The following is a 20398-nucleotide window of genomic DNA, read 5'->3' on the forward strand; positions in this document are numbered from 1 at the left end:
AGCAAAGGCATGGACATTCTTCTCACAGAAACATCCACATTTTGAGGCATAGCAAAGGACGTCCTTCACCCATACGCCAAAAAAAAGCGGATAGGGAGCCAGTGAAGTGACTTGAGGAGTGGGCTAGTCTGGACATAGACTAAACAGTTCAATTGATTGGCATATATTTTATTAATTAAATTATTCAGTGTTGAAATGCACCATTCCAGATTTCCATTAACAAGCTGTGCACTAGTAAGAGTGAGTCTGGCCCTTTAAATCTTGTAAGTTCTGCATTGATGACACTATATATACTCCCTTTTTGGCGTGTGACGTCGCAGCGCCATTTTGAATCTTTCTAAGCGAATGAGCTAGCTAGTGCCTTTGTGAGTTGGTTAAGTTGTTTTCCTTTGTATATTTTCTTGTGATAAGTTTTATAAGTTGCCGTATGTTGACTGATATTATCTTTTCAGCGCCACCACAGAACATTGTTCCTGATGAAGCCCGGATAAGGGGTGAAACGAATGGGCCCCGTTGAACTTTAAAAGCTGGGTGCTGTTTGATTCTCACTTTGCTGATGGCGTTTTGAAGCTCAAAGCTAAGTATCTGCAACTCAGTGCAGCTTTGATTTTTGGCACAAATCTTTGAAGTTAAAATGACACGAATTTAAATGTCAGTTATTAATTTTGATATAAAGTCACAAAAAAAATAGTGGAACGAATAAGCCTCATGATAGAAATCAAACACTAACAAAATTTACAAAGCCGGTAAAAAATTAACCAGCTCTTCTGTCGAGGACGCTTTCTGGACCCACGACAGGCACGCCCGAGCCGCATAGGATCCACACACTGACGCTTGCAGGCAAAGGACTGTTACTTTGAAAAATAACTTCAGTGAAGATTCCAGCTTCCTATCCTGAGGATCCTTAAGGGCTGTGTCACCTTCCACTGGAAGAGTGGTCTTCTTGGTAACCGTCGTAATTAACAAATCCACCGCTGGGAGCCTAAGGGCTTCCAAATCTGACGCCGGGAGCGGGTCCCATAGCCTGTGCCACCTTGAGGCCACGATCAGCTGTGTCTCATTGAGCTGAAATAAGAATTTTCATGGCCTCATAAATATGAAAAGACCTAGAATGGCACTTAGTGCCAGACATTATGGAAGGAGGAGGAGACACCGCCAACACGTCTGGAGAAGAAATATTCAAAATTTCTAGTGCCCAGATAATCAAAATAAGAAGTTCCACCCTGTGGAACAAACGTGCCGCAGTGGGGACATCCCCTTTCTCTGGCTGAAGATACGCGTCTTCCATGAATTCCGCGGATCCAGAGGGAGAACCCCAGGACAGTGATCTTCCTCCCCATCTGAAACCTTCTCCAACTCCATAAACACCAATCTAGGCCGCTTGGTCAACAAAGATTGAGAGAAGGGCAAGATGGGGGGGGGGGGGGGGGGAGGGTCAGCCTGAGAGGGCAAAGAAGAGGCTAATGGACCCCCAGTGCGCTTTAAAAACAAAGTACAGAGGCACTCACTGCGTCTGAAGTGCCTGAAAGCTCTTCACAGCTCAAAGAGGGAGCTGCCGAAAAACTGTCCAGCGCCACGCTGTCCGAGCGCAGAAACACTGAATAAAATGGCACCCGCCAGTGCGCACATCACCGTGGGCCCGGAGCTTCCTGCCAAACTAGCACCTGATGCTGACCCACCGTCGGCCTTGCCAGGAGGAGTTAAAGCGCGCTCTATATCCAATGCGGTTTGGCGCAAACACGACTCGCATTCCCCTGACGCTGCTCGCTGGCTCTCACACCGGGAGCAGCGCTTCGCAGCCTCTAAAGGCACCGACATACTACAGACCGCCGAAGCACGGTCCCTCTCCCTCCCCCCGCGCCGAACTACTGTTCTAGAGAGGAGTCCTCCAGAGCACAGAAAAACACTCAGCTTACCTCAAGGCTGTTTTTTTGCTTTTTTTTAAAGAGGCAGGAGAGACAGCCAGCTGGATTCTAGTAACCGACACCAGCAGTTGAGAGGGGGGGGGGGGGGTGTTGGGGGGAGAGAGGGAGGGACCTGACACCACCAGGTGTGCACCCCAAATGCCCAGTTCGGGCCTCAACCCCAGTCCAGTCTCAACCAGATCCTCAGAGAGTACTAGGAGCCGGATCCATCCAGAGCTGCACAGCTATGACCGTCCACCTGCTAGATAGAGAGAATACTGAGGTGTTGTTGGCTGCACATGACCACATATAGCAAGCCTCTGGTATTCTCTCTATCTCCACCTGCTGGTAGAAGGACATAACCCACAAGTCTCTGGATTGATCTGTGGGACGCTATGGAATAAAAATTTGGGGGTGCAACTTGACACTACATTATCTATGAAAAACCAGGTTGGAAACATAACAGCAAAGGTATTTTATAAATTGTTATGATCATGATACTCCAATTTTGAAATCACTGCATTGGCTCCCTGTAAATTTCGCATTGAATTTAAAATTTGATTGCTAGCTTTCAAAATATCGAATGGTAATATTTCACCAACTCTTAGTGCCACTCTAAGATGTTATCGACCTACTCACTCTCTGACATCATCTCAGAAACAGCTACTTGACGTGCCTTCATCAGGTTTATTTAGAAGAATGTAGATCGTCCATTCTCTACATCAAAGGTCTGAAATTATGGAATGCTTTACCCAATGAACTTCATTCAATACAAAATATGGACCAGTTTTAAAAAAGCATTGAAAACTCACTGATTTCTTCAGGCTTTTGGTTCCTCTGATGTACAAATTATTTTAATACCATATAAATTTTAATCTGCTGTTTTTGAATTGTAGAGCTTTTTGTATAGTTTGTTGTGCAAAGAAATAACTTTCATTGCTTTGTTTTTTAATATTTTGTATGTGATTTGTTCTCCGCTTAGACTTTTAAAGATAAAGCGGGTTATAAATAAAGTTTTATTATTATTATTTTATCCTTATTATGATGATGCACTTGTGTGGTAGATGACAGAGAAACATATTTACCTTGTGACAAGAGGATGTCATGAATCTCCTTGATGACCTCCTTGTACAGCTCTTTCTGCCTTTCTCCCAGAATGTCCCACTCTACGTCCAAGAAATAAGCAGCGACATCCCTGAATGTGACCAAGGCCTAGAACAGCAAACAGGACACCCTACATCAAAATGTCATTATTTTTTCATTTCATTTTAAATATTCACCCATCTATTTTATTTTGTTATATATACACCTATCAACATACTTCTAGATGGTTTACAAGAAACATTTGTAATAGTTCACATAAAAAGAAACAATTACAGAAACAGAAAATCATTCAAAATAAAATGGGAAAGTAGAAGAAAACAGCCAAGCCTTTTTTTTTAAATCAAATAATACTACACACACCACAACTTCAAAGGTAAACAGCACCCCGACATAATAGCCCTGAAAAAACAGCCTGGTAACAAAATAGCCCTTGACAAAATAGCCCCTAGAAAAAAATGCAGTGCCATAATCTGGGCAGCCTGATTGGGCCCTTTTGACAGTGGCTGTTATGTAAGGGGCTATTATGTCGGGAACGTTTTCTGTTTAGAGCTTTTTTGTCGGGGCTATTTTGACCGGGTACCAAGGTAAACTGTTACAGTTGTGTACGTCATACTGAAAACACACACTGTCTCATGGATGTTTTATAAACCACAGCACTGTTAAGAAGAATGAAGGTTTCTAGTAGGAAGACATTTAAGTAGTGTGCGATATTTTACAGGTATCCAACGCAACTCCCTCAGAATGGAAGAACTAGGCATTAAATGGGCAACTCTATAATCTAGGTGCCGCATACGTAAATGCCTAGAATACCAGCATTTCAGCGTGTATGTGTGCTTGTACCTGCATTACTACTAGCAGGGAGCTTAAGCGCTATTCTGCAAATACCCACTTACATAGCGTGTACTTCCAAGGGAGCGACACAGCACCAGAAAACCTCATCTAACATAGTAACATAGTAGATGACGGCAGAAAAAGACCTGCATGGTCCATCCAGTCTGCCCATGACAAACTCATATGTTTTCCACCACCTCCCACGGGAGGGCATTCCAAGCATCCACCACCCTCTCTGTGAAAAAATACTTCCTGACATCTTTCCTGAGTCTGCCCCCCTTCAATCTCATTTCATGTCCTCTTGTTCTACCGCCTTCCCATCTCCGGAAAAGATTTGTTTGTGGATTAATACCTTTCAAGTATTTGAACGTCTGTATCATATCACCCCTGTTCCTCCTTTCCTCCAGGGTATACATGTTCAGGTCAGCAAGTCTTTGCTCATACGTCTTGGAACGCAAATCCCATACCATTCTCGTAGCTTTTCTTTGCACCGCTTCCATTTTTTTTAACATCCTTCGCAAGGTACGGCCTCCAAAACTGAACACAATGCTCCAGGTGGGGCCTCACCAACGACTTGTACAGGGGCATCAACACTTCCTTTCTTCTGCTGATCACACCTCTCTCTATACAGCCTAGCAACCTTCTCGCTAAGGCCACCGCCTTGTCACACTGTTTTGTCGCCTTCAGATCCTCGGATACTATCACCCCAAGATCCCTCTCCTCCTCAGTACCTATCAGACTTTCACCGCCTAACACATAAGTCTCTCGTGGGTTTTTACTCCCTAAATGCATCACTTTGCATTTCTTCACATTGAATTTTAATTGCCAAACCTTAGACCATTCTTCTAGCTTCCTCAGATCCTTTTTCATGCTTTACACTCCCTCCCGGGTGTCCACTCTGTTGCAAATCTTAGAATCATCCGCAAATAGGCAAACTTTACCTTCTAACCCTTCGGCAATGTCACTCACAAATATACTGTCTTCAAGGTAAGATCTTTACAGGTGCTCGCTTCAAGTGGTTCGAAAGGAGCACCCACCAGCACCTCCAAAACCAGACTCAAATTCCATAGGGGCATCAAGGGATGCCACGGAGGCCTAAGAAGCTTCACCCCATGCAAAATACGGACCATACCTGGCAAAGAAGCCAAGGACACCCTCTCAACTTTCCCCCGGAAACAAGCCAAAGCTGCGACCTGCACTTTCAAAGACAAAGCCAGACCTCTGTCCAAACCATCCTGCAGAAACTCTAAAATCTACGTGATTGAAGAACACAAAGGCCAATAAGACCTATCTTGGCACCAGCTTTCAAAAATACACCACACTCTCACATAGGCCAGGTAGACCACTTATGCGACTGCAGCACAGAAGAAATCACCTTGGGATAAAAACCTTTTCTCCTCAACTGGTCCCTCTCAAGAGCCAAGCCGTAAGCGAGAACAGACACGGTCGGCCATCACAATAGGACCCTGATGCAACAAGTTCATCTCCCCATGCAACGGCAATGGATCCTGCACCGCCAGACGTACCAAGTCTCCGTACCAAGGACGGCGCGGCCAGTTTGGAGCAACCAGAATCCTGAGTTGAGCTCAATCCTCTGGACCACAAGACCCACCAAGGGCCACGGTGGAAACACGTAAAGCAACACCTGAGGAGGCCATGGAAGAACCAACGCATCGATCATCTTGGAATGCAGATCACTCCGACGACTGAAGTAACGAGGAACCTGAGCACTTTTGGTAGTCGCCATGAGATCCACCTGAGGCAGACCCCATCTTGCCACAATACGGTCGAAAACCGAACAATGAAGAGACCACTGGCGGGATCTAGAGTGTGCCTGCTCAGAGATTATCCATGCTGGCCACGTGTACAGCAGAGAGATCCTGAAGATGAGCTTCTGCCTAGCATACCAACAATACCATCTCTTCTGTGACCGCCTGGCTCTTTGTGTCCCCCTAAGATCCTTGTTCATAGGAAAGGGCTGTGGAGGATGCCGAATCCCTTTGACCAAAGGATCCACCTGCTTAACGTCCCCCGCAGGAATCTCCACAGGTTCCAACTTAAGAGTAGAAGACACACCTAATCTATTAACTTCGCAAGCTCGTCTCTGTGAAAAATCCTAACTACTGAAGGGTCCTCCCCTGGCAGTAAGACATCCTTCTCTGGAGAATCCAGGGAATCTTCCTACTCGATCTCACTAAAAGCTTCCTCTGAGCCCAGGAGGGAAACAGCATCCAGATCCTCAGCCCAATCCAGGTGAGGTGTTTTGGCCACCACCGGACCAGCTTCCCCACTGGGAGCATCAGCCCTGGCTGGTCCTGTCTTCCAGGCCTGATATAAGGTCCAGACAAACTCAGGAGGGAACCCCATCCGTCCTGAGCATTCACCGGCCAAAAAAGGCCCAGACCGAATATCTTCCTGCAACAACTAAGGCGGCCCAGTATCACGGGAAAAATCCAAAATGGCGGAATGGAACCACCGGCGGCGAACCCACTGGCAGGGCAGCCTCCCAGCCATTCCTGCCACACTGTGCTCCGCGGTCAAATCGAGCGGTGTTGCCAAGGACGACTTCGGCTCACCTCAAAGCCGTTGCTGCGATCCATGTGCCTCAACCCCCCCCCCCCCCGGCGCGCACATGAGCGGCAGCGGAGGAGCTTACTGCACACATCACCGCGGTAAAAACAGGAGGGAGGGAGGAAGAGTGCTACCCGCACTACAAACCAAGCAAAACCAACTTCCCCTCCAGCACAGAATCAACACTCTGCTCTCCCAGACAGCTCAAACACACTGGCACTGAGTCCAGTGCTGTTACTCTTTTTTTTTTTTTAAAGCTTGAGACCCGCTGCTGAAGGCTGAACAAGGCAATCAAGACTCCCACCTGGATATGGCAGCTGAGGCACACAGCTATTCACTCCACAGAGCAGAGAATGAGGAGGGACCTGGCCACCCGGGTTTAACACTCCAAGGGGAGACGGGGCCCCACCGGACCCACATCCTAGAAGCACTACAAAGGACCAACCAAAGGTTGTTTTTTTTTTTTTTTTTTGGGGGGGGGGGGTCTAAAACTCAAGAAGAAGAAAAGCCCCCAAAGAAAAAACAACCACATTGCACCAAAACACCCCCTAGGGCCTACCAGACTGGTCAGGCTGCACAGACTGCCACACCTACCCTCTGCTGGAGACTGAGAAATACTGGCTGGTTGGGGTTTATTTATTTATTGTGAACATTTATATCCCACATAATCCCACTAAGGCAGGCTCTATGTGGCTTACAACATGTAATGAAAGAATAACATAAGAAGTCTAGTACAAAACAGAGAATAAGGTTGAGGAGGGGGAGGGGGAAACAGCAGGAGAAAGGAGTGCGAGATTGCAGGAGATCAAGCTGCAAAGGAGTATGAGCGATCACATAGACAGGTCTTTAGGGACTTCTTGAACAGACTGTGATCGGCTGTCTCTCGTAACGTGGATGGTAGAGCATTCCAGTAATGGGGACACATAAAGCAAAAAGAGGAGGCAAAAAGTAGTTTGTATCTTAAGTTCCGGCAGTTAGGAAAGTGGAGAGTGAGATAGGTGTGGGACGACTTCTCTGAATTTCTGGGAGGGAGGTCAATCAGGCTTTACATATAAGCAGGAGCGTCCCCGTATACAATCTTGTGGGCAAGAGTACAGATTTTGAATTCGATGCGTTCTTTAATCGGGAGCCAGTGGAGCTTCTCACGAAGGGGTTTTGCTGCCTCAAACCAAGATTTACAAAATAGTAGTCTCGTCGCCGTGTTCTGTGCTGTCTGGAGTTTCTTAAGGGTGTGTTCTTTACAGCCGGTGTAAATTCCATTGCAGTAGTCGAAATGGCTCAATACGAGGGAGTGAATTAGAGACCTGAATAGGTCAAACGGTAGGAACTGCTTAATACGCTTAAGGGACCTCATGGAAAGGAACATTCGCTTCGTAATTGACAAAACTTGAAGGTCAAGAGTCAAGTGGGAATCCAGAATGATCCCAAGTAGCTTCAAACTTGCTGCAATAGGGATGGAGAAGTACAGCGCAGCAACCGTGCCCGTTATAGACTTTTTGAACAGGGAGGAGAGAATGCAGCAATGCGTTTTTTCCTTATTAAGCTTAAACTTAAATGTGTTAGCCGAATTGACCATGATGGCGAGACTGTTCTGAATTTCTGCTGAGATTTCGGCTAAGGAAGATCAGAAGGGGATGTAGATAGTCACATCATCAGCATAGATGTAAGGATTCAGGCCATGGTTGTAAAGGGCTGTTGCTAGTGGAGTCATCATGATGTTGAATAGGGTAGGCGATAGGGGGGAGCCTTGAGGAACTCCACAGTGGGATCTCCAAGATGGCGAAATAGTGGACTGGACTTTGATCTGATAGGATCGGCAAGACAGAAATTCCCTAAACCAATCCAAGACAGTACCTCCAACACCATATTCAGCTAGTAATGTAAGGAGGAGATTGTGGTCAACCATGTTGAACGCGCTGGACAAATCGAATTAAAGAAGTAAAATGTTCTTCCCAAAGATAGATCCTTCCTAAAGTTGGACAGGAGAGTAACCAATACTGTCTCGGTACTGTGGTGAGACCGGAATCCAGATTGGGAGGCATGAAGAATCGAAAATTTATCCAAATAATCAGAGAGCTGAGAATTTACCATGCTTTCCATAGTCTTGACAAGCAATGGGATAGTAGCAACAGGGCGGTAATTAGAGATAACACTAGGCTCGCACAGGGTTCTGCACAGGGGCCCTTTTACTCGCATGCAGCACACACTCAAATGAGGCTACCACCAGGCCAGAGTGCCCTCCTGGCGGTAATTTCAGATTTGGCGCATGCCCATAATGCATGGATGAATTATATATTTCCGCCTACACGCCAGTTCCAGCAGTAATTGGCACTTGGCGCGCACTGGTCACTGCGTGTGTAGTGCGTAAGCCCTTACCGCTAGATCAATGGGTGGCGTTAAAGGCTCAGACCAGTTTTGGAAGCCCGCTGGTTTTACCACAGGCCCTTTTCCCATCCCATTAAATAAAATTCCTTTTTTGTATTCGCGGCAAAAACTGGCCCGGTGCGTGCCCAATACACGTGCCTACACTACCGCAGGCCACTTTTTACCGTGGCTTAGTAAAAGAGTCCTACAGTGTTCAAAAACAGGTGTTTTCAGTCTCCCTCTGCTGGTAGGTGTGTATACCAAACCCAATTCACTACCGAAACTATTGCCGAATCCATTACACCCCAACTAGAAATTGCTTCATTCAGAATCCATAACAAATCCCTGATCGATCATCTGAACTGCGTCCTGTTTTACAGACTGCCCGGTAACTGGTACAAAAGCCAGTCTATCTTCACTGACTTCATCTCAAACACTTGTGTAAACAACTCCAATACACGAATACTAGGTGACATAAACATTCACCTAGAAGACCCCAACTCCACCAATGCACATGAATGCAAAGACTTCCTACAGTCCTGGGATCTTAAATCGCCTCACATGCAAGCTACCCACACCAAGGGACACACACTGGACCTCTTATCACACAAACTGTCCACAGATCATAACATATTAATAACAGACATCAAATGGACAGAAATACCTTGGACCGACCACTATAAACTGAACCTATCCCTAGACTGGTGGAAGAAGGGATTAAACCACACACCAGAACAAACAACTTACACTACGAGAGGGCAAACAGACCCACAAGTATTCTGGCAACAGATATATGATAACGAATGGACTACTTGAACGGATTCCATACATTATCTCAATCACTGGGAGGATCGATGCAGAAGCGTACTAAACAAAATATCACCCTTAAAGCCGAGATTGGGTGGCAGAGCCGGTGGTGGGAGGCGAGGCTGGTGGTTGGGAGGCAGGGATAGTGCTGGGCAGACTTATACGGTCTGTGCCAGAGCCGGTGGTGGGAGGCGGGGCTGGTGGTTGGGAGGCGGGGATAGTGCTGGGCAGCCTTATACGGTCTGTGCCCTGAAAAGGACAGGTACAAATCAAGGTAAGGTATACACAAAAAGTAGTACATATGAGTTTATCTTGTTGGGCAGACTGGATGGACCGTGCAGGTCTTTTTCTGCCGTCATCTACTATGTTACTATGTTACTATATGTAAAGATAAGAATATCAAGAAGACAAAACTCGATAACATGGTTCAATGCCAAATTAAAAAAACTCAAAACACAATCTAGGAAACTTGAATGGGCAAGGAAAAAAATAAAAGATAAACATACACATACACTCAATGAATGGAAACAAATACATAGAAAATACAAATATGTAATGAGACAAACCAAAAGGTCCTACTACAAAACTAAAATAGGACCGGATTACAAAGATCTGAAGAAACTATTCCAACTCGTAAACAAATTACTAGACACCATCCCTATCACCACAACCAACACAGACATCCCACCTGCAGACAAACATGCTAACTACTTTAATGAAAAAATAATAAAACTATGCAGCACACTTCCTCAGCACAACACCGACATCGAAAATTTCTTCAACGACCTGGACCCAATCCCTGGTGGATACCCAGCTGACCGCTTCTGGTCAACATTTACCCTCCTCACCACTGAATCAGTTACACAAGCGACTCATAGGTTCGCCAGCACCCACTGCAAACTAGATATATGCCCCAGTCATCTACTTAAATGTGCCCCAGGCCACTTCATAGCAGACCTCACAACCCACCTAAACTTCATGCTACAACAAGGCCTCGTCCCCGAGGAATATGGTAACATCCTACTCACCCCAATACCAAAAGACTCTAAGAAAAACACAAACGATCTCACCAATTACCGTCCAGTTGCGTCCATCCCACTAGTAGTCAAACTGACGGAAAGCCTGGTGACCAAACAGCTTACAGAATACTTGGACAAGTTCTCAATAATACACGACTCACAATCAGGATTCCGCCCCCACCATAGTACTGAAAATGTCCTAGTCACTCTCCTGGCCAAATTCAAGCAGGAAATAGCCATAGGCAAAAGCATACTTCTCCTCCAATTCCACATGTCGGGCGCATTCGGCATGGGACTACTACTACTACTACTACTACTTAGCATTTCTATAGCGCTGCCAGGGTTACGCAGCGCTGTACAAGTTTAAACATGGGGAAGGACAGTCCCTGCTCAAGAGAGCTTACAATCTAAAGGTAACAAACTATGTAGTCAGTGTAGGTATCATGAATGGGGAAGGTGGTTAGGCGCCAAAAGCAAGGGAGAAGACATGGGCTTTGAGTAAGGACTTGAAAATGGGCAGGGAGGGCGCATGGCGTATGGGCTCGGGAAGTCTGTTCCAGGCATAAGGTGATGCGAGGCAGAAGGGGCGGAGTCTGGAGTTAGCGGTGGTGGAGAAGGGTACAGATAGGAGTGATTTGTCCTGAGAGCGGAGGTTACGGGTGGGAACATTCGGGGAGAGGAGGGTAGAGAGGTAATGGGGAGCTGCAGATTGAGTGCACTTGAAGGTCAATAGGAGAAGCTTGAACTGTATACGGTAGCGGATCGGGAGCCAGTGAAGCGACTTGAGGAGAGGGGTGATATGAGAGTATCGGTTCACGCGGTAGATAAGACGTGCGGCGGAATTTTGGACAGATTGAAGGGGGGATAGGATATACTGCTAAGACTCCTTGGCCACTTTGGGATTGATGGAAATGTACTTAATTGGACCAAGGGCTTTTTAACAACCAGAACATACCAAGTAAAATCAAACTCAAACATATCACCACCGTGGAAAGCAGACTGCGGCATACCTCAAGGATCATCACTATCACCAATACTCTTCAATATAATGATGATCCCACTGGCAAAGTCCCTATCCAATCAAGGCCTCAACCTGTTCATCTATGCAGATGACGTTACAATCTACATTCCCTTCAGACATGACTTAACAGAAATAACCACTGAAATCAATGACGGCCTGAAAATCATGAACTCTTAGGCAAATTCATTCCAACTAAAACTGAAAAGACACACTGCCTCATCCTCTCATCTCAACATAATAAGTATAAACCCACAACCATAAACACCCCAGGACACACCCTCCCTACCTCAGACAGCCTAAAAATACTCGGCGTCACAATCGACCGCAACCTTACCCTTGAGAGCCAAGTAAACTCCGTAATAAAGAAAATGTTCTACTCAATGTGGAAACTTAAACGAGTAAAACCTTTCTTCCCGAGAGAAATCTTCCAAAACCTAATACAATCAATGGTCCTAAGCCATGCAGATTACTGCAACGGAATCAATGCAGGTTGCAAAGAACAACTCACAAAAAAACTCCAAACCGCCCAAAACACAGCAGCCAGACTGATATTTGGTAAAACACGATTCGAAAGTGCTAAACCCCTCCGAGAAAAGCTGCACTGGCTCCCAATCAAAGAACGGATCACCTTCAAACTCTGCACTATGGTCCACAAAATTATCTACGGCATAGTCCCAGGCTACATGACAGACCTCATAGACCTACCAACCAGAAACAGAATCGGATCATCACGTTCATACCTAAACCTACATTACCCAAATTGCAAAGGACTTAAATACAAAACAACTTACGCATCCTGCTTCCCCTACATAAGCACACAACTATGGAACGGACTCCCAAAAGCTGTGAAAACAATCCATGACCACCTAAACTTCAGGAAATCACTAAAAACCAACCTCTTCAAAAAGGCTTACCCCACCGACCCACCGTAACCCCCCACACCCAGCAACACCGCATAACCAATGATCTTACTGGACAATATACAATCTTCTTTCACTCCGACCCTCATGGTGCCTGAAACACATCATCTCATTCGACCACAATCCAGCTTATAATCGAAAGACAAAAACGCCTATATTGCGACCTAAATCGGGAGATAGGCGTTTATCTCCCAAAAACGAATAACGCGGTATAATTGAAAGCCGAACTTGGACGTTTTCAACTGCACTCCCACGGAAGCGTACAAAGTTGACGGGGGCGTGTCGGAGGCGTGGTGAAGGCGGGACTGGGGCGTGGTTATCACCCGAACAGAGATGGGCGCCTTTCGCCGATAATGGGAAAAAAGTATGTGTTTGTAGCTAGAATTTAGGGCACTTTTCCTGGACCCTGTTTTTTCACGAATAAGGCCCCAAAAAGTGCCCTAAATGACCAGATTACCACCAGAGGGAATTGGGGATGACCTCCCCTGACTCCCCCAGTGGTCACTAACCCCCTCCCACCACAAAAAAATGATGTTTCACAACTTTTTATTTTCACCCTCAAATGTCATACCCACCTCCCTGGCAGCAGTATGCAGGTCCCTGGAGCAGGGGGTGCAGTGGACTTCAGGCAGGTGGACCCAGGCCCATCCCCCCCCCCCCACCTGTTACAATTGTGCTGCTTAATGCTTAGTCGTCCAACCCCCCCAAACCCACTGTACCCACATGTAGGTGCCCCCCTTCACCCCTTAGGGCTATAGTAATGGTGTAGACTTGTGGGCAGTGGGTTTTGAGGGGGATTTGGGGGGCTCAACACACAAGGGAAGGGTGCTATGCACCTGGGAGCTCTTTTACATTTTTTTTGGTTTTGTAAAAGTGCCCCCTAGGGTGCCCGGTTGGTGTCCTGGCATGTGAGGGGGACCAGTGCACTACGAATCCTGGCCCCTCCCACGAACAAATGCCTTGGATTTATTCGTTTTTGAGCTGGGCACTTTCATTTTCCATTATCGCTGAAAAACAAAAACGTCCAGCTCACAAATTGTCGAATAAAACATGGACGTCTATTTTTTTTTCGAAAATATGGTTCGGTCCGCCCCTTCACGGACCCGTTCTCGGAGATAAACGCCCATGGAGATAGACGTTTTCGTTCAATTATGCCCCGAAATGGCGAACGCCTTCTCAGTACTATGTAAGCCACACTGAGCCTGCAAATAGGTGGGAAAATGTGGGGTACAAATGTAACAAATAAATAAATAAATAAAACGCAAGCGTCATGAACAGTCTGGAGGGTTGCTGAGGAAATACAGAATATTGAGGTAATCAAATGAAGAGAAAATCAACAATTCTGTCAGCATACAAAAACCATCTGACATGTGAAGATGAAGCAGCAAATAAAGTTTAAAAATAAAAAAAACACAAATACAAAAACCTGTGGCCAAAATGTCAGCAGAGTCAAGTACTATTCCTAGATAACAGATTTGATGCTGAATTGGAATAGGTTCAAGAAAGGAGGGTAAAGACAAAAATGCAGCTGATCAGTGGGTACCACCGGTACCCACCATCATCTCAGTCTTTTCCATATTCATTGTTAGACCATTTTGACCATACTGTGTTCAAATCTCACTAAAATGACTGATGAGACCCAAGAGACTTAGGAAAAAGTGCAGTCGATAATATAGCATCAGCTTAAAAACTGACAACCAATACATAAAGAGGACATATAGATGTCAAATAATATAGCAGAACCCCCCGAGACCCCTCCCCCCCCAATACTAAACCACTGTGACTGGCATTGAATATCCAATTTATTTTTGGCTAGTTTCGACTTAACTGCTCGATATTCAGCGCTGACCAGCTAAGTTGAAACCTATCAAAGATATTCAAGCTACCAACGTGGCCAAATATGGCTGCCAAACTGGTACTAAAAATCTATATAAATTAATATCCCAATGAATAAATATTGTGCAAAATAATCAGCTAGCTGCTAACTTTCAATGAGTCATGGCCGGCCAAGTCCTGCTGAAAATTTACAGATAGCCGGTTATTGGATATTTAACCAGCCAGGTGCCAATCCTGGCCAGATCAAAGCTTTTGAGTATCAGGGGGAGAGAGTCTATTGTTGCTATTACCAGTCTTAAATCTGTTTAGGAAGATGGCAGAAAAGGGGGAGATATTTGTCACCACAGGCTATGTTCGTCGGCACGATTCACCCTATACAACAAATAATTTGCAGTTCAGTGAGAAAAACACAAAAGCATAAAATATGCCAAATAATCTTAAGGCCCTTTATATTACTTTAGGTATCCTTACTCTCTTAGCATGTTTGAATAACTAAACAATTCACCAATATTAATATGCAGACAGCAATCTAGCAGTAAGATGTGGCACTTAATTCAAAAGACTGGACAGCACCCATGTATGCTTATCTCCCAGCTGGTGAGAGATCACATGTGTGTACTCAATGCAAAGAGCTCCTGGTTCTCAAGGAGTAAGTCTGATTTGTCAAGGGTACTGTACCAAATTTGGAAGCACTGAAGCAGACAGAGAGGCATATAGTGGAGAACAAACATGGACATAGTAGAGAAGTCCCATCTCTAGTCTGGCAGCCTCTGTACTATCTTGGAATAGAGATCATCTAAAAAGGAAAGCATCACTTTGGTGAGGCAGAAATAATCCAATAGCCAGGATCTAGCCTGCTAGGGAGGGAAGGGTAAGGATGGTGTGAAGGAGGCAGATCTCACACATTACCTAGATAAGATTTTAAAAAGTGATGGGGAGGAGCCAGCTGTCTTGGTACATGTGGGTACCAAAAACCTAGGAAAGCATGCGAGGGAAGTCCTGGAAGTCAAATTTAGGCTCTTAGATAGAAAGCTGAAATCCAGAAGCTCCAGAGTAACATTCTCAGAAATACTCCCAGTTCCACATGCAGGACCCAAGAGACAGCCAGAGCTCCAGAGTTTCAATATGTGGCTGAGACAATGGTACAGGGAAGGATTTAGATGTGGGGAAGGGGAAGCATGTTCCAAAAGGATGTGCCACACCTTAACCAGGGCAGAATCAGGCTGCTGGAACTAGTGTTTCAAAAGAGATACAACTTTTAAACTAGAACATGGGGGAAAGTTGACAGTTGCTCCAGAGCAGATGGACTGAGATTAGGTATCTTTAAAGGAACAGGGAAGAAAGGGCATCCCGATAGGGAAATTGAAACAAAGGCAGAGGTAGGCCAGGTACCTTCAAAGGATGAGCAGATGGAGAGTGAAGACTGCTAACTATCCCTGTCAACTACTAAGCAAGTTGTAAATACAGTAGAGACAAAAAACACACTTTGAAATGTCTGTACACAATCCTAGAAGCCTGAAAATTAAGATGGGAGAGTTAGAGTTTGTTGCACTAAATGAAAAGGCCTCAAATAATTATATCATCATGACAGAGTGGATTAAACTGGAGGGTGTTAGTGCTATATGTTAACGAGGAAATTGAGTGAAACAGAATAAAAGTTCAGCAGGAAACAGACAGAAAAATGGATAGAAAGAGGTCAGAAATAGTGAGAGATACAGGGAAGATTATAAAAATTGATAAAGGAAGACAGACAATAGATATTAAAGAAGATGAAGGAAAGAGAGAGAAACATGGGTAAGGGTGGGGGAGAATAAGAGAAAGAGAAGAAATGAAAAATAAAGAAAAGAGTAAATGAAAGAAGAAACGTAAAAGAAGAAAACTAGAACAAACACATTATCTACATAACAAGAGTTAGAAGTCAGAGGCTGTGATTATAACACCTCATTCTCACTATCCCTGGTCCAGAAGAAACTTCTTTCTTATAGGAAAAGTTTGTTTCACCTCATTACTAGCTTTAATCGTAGCTTCATCACATGCTTCAGGCAGTTCCTCACATCTCCCTGTGGTGGTCAGATTTCCTCTTTCCTCAGATCCCTGAGGCTCAGTCTTGAATCCCTCTTGCTCAAATCGGATTAAAATGTCAGGCCTGACATTGTAGAAATCTATTATAAGGAAAAGACAGCAAAATATGTTGTTTTTTAAAGTTACCACAGAGCTTACTTTATTAAGATGTGCAAGAAGAATTTTATACTTACTTGTTACAGGAGGCTGAGTCTGTTCAGATGTCTCTGATTTAGGAGGATCCATCAAGGGGAGATCTTCCTCTTGTTTAACACCGAGTGAGATCACAGACGTTATAATCGGAAGGTCTGTTAAGGGAAAACACATCTAGAAGGATTCACCAAGGATACGACAATACATTTGGATTTTAAGTCTCCAAATGTCTGGGTACTTTGATCAAATCCAAAACATCTACTTACTCTTCATGGGATCATCTGGGTTTTCTTTTCCCTCCCACTCAAAGTGTTGTGTGAAATATTTCTCATCTTCTTTTTTAATCTTGAACATAACATCAGGATTAACAACTGAATAACCTGTAAATAAGTAGGAAAATGTCATTTCAATTTATATGTAGAAGCCCTGGGGAGGTTCCATCTGTTTCCTGTTCTGGACAAGCAGTGCACATGTGTGTGGGGGTGGGGGGAGAAATCCACAACCAATTTTCGGTGCAGATCTCCCTTGTTCTGTAACACTGCGTGCAAATGCCCTGATCCACCCATGCCCCTCCCGTGTCCGCATCCCCATTCTGGATCCACGTGTAAGGTTAAATTAATGCCAATATGCACTGATAATTGATCATTAGCGCCCATGTATTGATCCTGATTGGCTTGTTATGCATTTAATTTGCATACACGCAATTTACAGCGTCATATATAGACTTAGGGTGACTCTCTATATCTTGGGCTGTGTTTGGAGAGAAGAGGGAGCTGTAGTTTGCTGCCTGACTTATACAAAATGTTGGAGGTTTTCTGGTGCCTCATTTCTATTCAGGAACCTCTAAGCTGAAGTCACGGCAGGTGTCAAACTGCTCTGTGATATCTGGTTACCATCTGAAGGGGTTACACATTGAGAAGCTGACAATCAGGCCCTTTACACAGAAGTTGTAGTTCTCAGTAAGAAGGGTCAGAATTTGTTGTACGGAAAAGGGAGACAGACTGCAGCTGGTCATGTATGAAGCCTCCAGTTTAAGGTAAACATTTTATCTTACAGCACAGAGCAGCATCTTTGGCACCAGAAGCCAGGTCTGAATTTCAGGTGCCCACGGGACCTGGTACCTGGGATTTTTGCAGCTCTGATAAACTAACAGCACCCACGCCATAATGTGCTTGTGTGGTAGATTTACCTCGTGAGATGAGGATGTCATGAATCTCCTTGATGACCTTTTTGTACAGCTCCTTCTGCCATTCTCCCAGAATGTCCCAGTCCACGTCCAAGAAATAAGCAGCAACATCCTTGAATGTGACCAATACCTAGAACAGCAGACAGGACACTGTCAGTCACAGTTTCATTATCATGTTTTTCTTGTTGGGAAAACTGGCTGGACCGTGCAGGTCTTTATCTGCCATCATCTACTATGTTTGTGTAACATACCACATACGACCTCTGTCAGTAAGATCAGAGCTCCCCTGCAGCCACTCATGTCCAGCGACCCTCCTCGCTCCCCTGCCCCTCCTCCAACCACCCATGTCTAGCGACCCTCCTCTGGACATGGATCAGCTGTGAGGCATGTTTTTTTTCCCCGGGTTCTGAAGTTGACATCATAATGGCTACGGTGATGTCAGCCTGATCTACGGAGCCTAGCAGACCAGCTCGGAAGGAGCCACGGTCCCAGGCAGCAAGACATAATGTTGGAGGTGAGAATTATTATATAGGACTAGTAAAAAAGGCCCGTTTCCGAAACCAATGAAACGGGCGCTAGAATGTGGCTTTTTGTGTGTGTGTGTGTGTGAGTATGTGTCACAGAGTTATTTTGTGTGTGTGTGTGTGTGTGTGTGTGTGTGTGTGTGTGAGTGTGCGGTGTGTGTCTTTTTTTGTTTTGTTTTTTGCTTGGGGGTTGGGGGATGTGCTGTGCTGTCCTTGGTCGCTGTTTGCTGCTGGCTGGGTCGCGGGTAATCCTTCCAGCTGGCCCGCAGCTTATCCTGTTCGCCCACGTCCCAGATGGTGACGGGCACGTTGTTTTCCGGCTCCTCTGACTCCATGTCAAGCGATTCCAAATATAGTCTGTGCTATAGGCCCTCTGGCACTCTTCAGTACTGGCATTAGGCATTTAAAAATTTCTCCCCCCCCCCCCCCCCCCCCCCCCCCCGGTTTATTTTTGCACATACCCACAGCAGGAATATTCTTCTCTCATTCCAGCGGTGGTTCTGTGCTCTCCGTGCTGCACAGATAATGAGCCATTCTGCTGGGGAATGCTCCTCCCTTATTGTCACGTAGTTTCTTCTGATTGGTCCGTCTTACGTTGCCTAGTGTTGCCTGGGAACGGTGTTGTGATGGTCCTTTCTGTTTCAGAATGTTGAGGGTGTTTTTTCTGATTGGTCCGTCATGCGAGGGCGGGGCAGAGAGACATGGTCAGTGTTGTAAGCTCTTCTGAGCAGGGACCGTCCTTAATTGTTAATTTGTACAGCGCTGCGTAACCCTAGTAGCGCTCTAGAAATGTTAAGTAGTAGTAGTAGTAGTAGTGTTGTGGCTTCACCACCATTAATCCATGAACCCTTCAGGGAGTGACTGAGTGACTTCAGAACGTTGAGGGTGAGTTTTATTATAGTAGATATGGAAACATGCACACACACTAAAATGAACATTGTCTTGAGGTGAGGAGGGTGGGAGGTGGAATGAGGAGGGGAGAGGGTAGGGGAACCAGGGGGGGGGGAGGAATTGTAAAAATAAACAAGTGAACGTTTATTGCTATGGGATACTACTAATAAATGGTTGTATTATGTATGTACCTTGTGAGACATGTTAACCGTTAAATACTTTGTATGGCTATGTTTATTTGTTAATAAAAAAACTTTTATAAATTAAAAAAAAAAACATGTAGCAGCACACCACTGGTTTAAGCTATTGACTGCAGGGTGGACATTTGGACTAAATGGTGAACAGTGGTCTGCCAGCTTTCTTTCTTAGGGATCTGGACCTTGACTTTGAGTTTCCCACCCGCCATCTCTTCTTTCCCCAGGTGGAGGCACCGTGCACCAAGTGAGTGAGTGAGTGAGCAAGGGTCCCACGGAGTCTGCCTTTCGTGGGGGCTCCTCCAGCCCGCTCAGACCCCGGTCCCAGAGGTGCCCAGGCAAAGGGACATTATACTTACATCAAAGTTCGTTTCTAATATTCTGAGTGTTGATCTTTTCTTTAGCTAAGCAGGATATTAAAAGTTTGTAAAGTAGACCCACTGCTTCACTCAACACAGACAAATAAGGAGAGAGAAGAGAAAGCTAAATATTTTCCTTTTATTGCTGGAACCCTGGGTGAATCATTTCTTACCTGATCAGGAACCAGGGCAGACATTTCCCTGCTGTTTCCCCTCTGAATTCTGCAGCTGCTGGGATGGATTCAGGCTGGAGATTTGCCTTTTCCTGCAAAGACAAATAAAACAGGAGGAGGCTGAGTCGATTCTAGGGATCAGATAAATTCCCTCTGCAGATCTGGGACTGGGTCTTGCAGGGATTTCCAGACCCCAGTTTCTGCTCTTGTTCTTCTGAGTCTTTTCCCCCTTTGCAGCTCTGCAGACACTTTAGATAATGAAAGGACAGACAGAGCATGTTCAGAGCTCCTCCTCCTGGTGTGGTCAAGGAACTATGATGATTAACAGCAAGTGGCATGACATCACAGGGCTGAAGCCACTTCACCCAGGAAGTTTTCATTCTCTCCAAAGCAGCCACTGTCATCTCAGTACACCCAAAACATAGGGTGGCAAGCTCCGCCTACTGACCTCAGGTCAGATAATGGGTCATCATGCTCAAT

The 20398-nt window shown here is 45.3% G+C and overlaps 1 protein-coding gene across 1 annotated transcript in view; it reads right to left on the bottom strand.

The window, feature by feature from the left end:
• The window catches only part of LOC115463017 (zinc finger protein 780A-like), a 39944-nt gene extending 19789 nt beyond the window's left edge, over positions 1–20155 (bottom strand). The window contains exons 1-6 of the mRNA XM_030193182.1: positions 19919–20155; positions 17781–17907; positions 16858–16971; positions 16633–16746; positions 16379–16539; positions 2990–3116 (exon numbers count right to left, since the gene is read on the bottom strand). Of these exons, the coding sequence (XP_030049042.1) occupies positions 2990–3116; positions 16379–16539; positions 16633–16746; positions 16858–16971; positions 17781–17907; positions 19919–19942 (667 nt within the window). The 5' untranslated portion in view covers positions 19943–20155. The remainder of the gene's footprint in view (positions 1–2989; positions 3117–16378; positions 16540–16632; positions 16747–16857; positions 16972–17780; positions 17908–19918) is intronic.
• Positions 20156–20398: the final 243 nt, after the last annotated feature.

Source organism: Microcaecilia unicolor, chromosome 1, assembly GCF_901765095.1.
Source record: "Microcaecilia unicolor chromosome 1, aMicUni1.1, whole genome shotgun sequence".
NCBI lineage: Eukaryota > Metazoa > Chordata > Amphibia > Gymnophiona > Siphonopidae > Microcaecilia > Microcaecilia unicolor.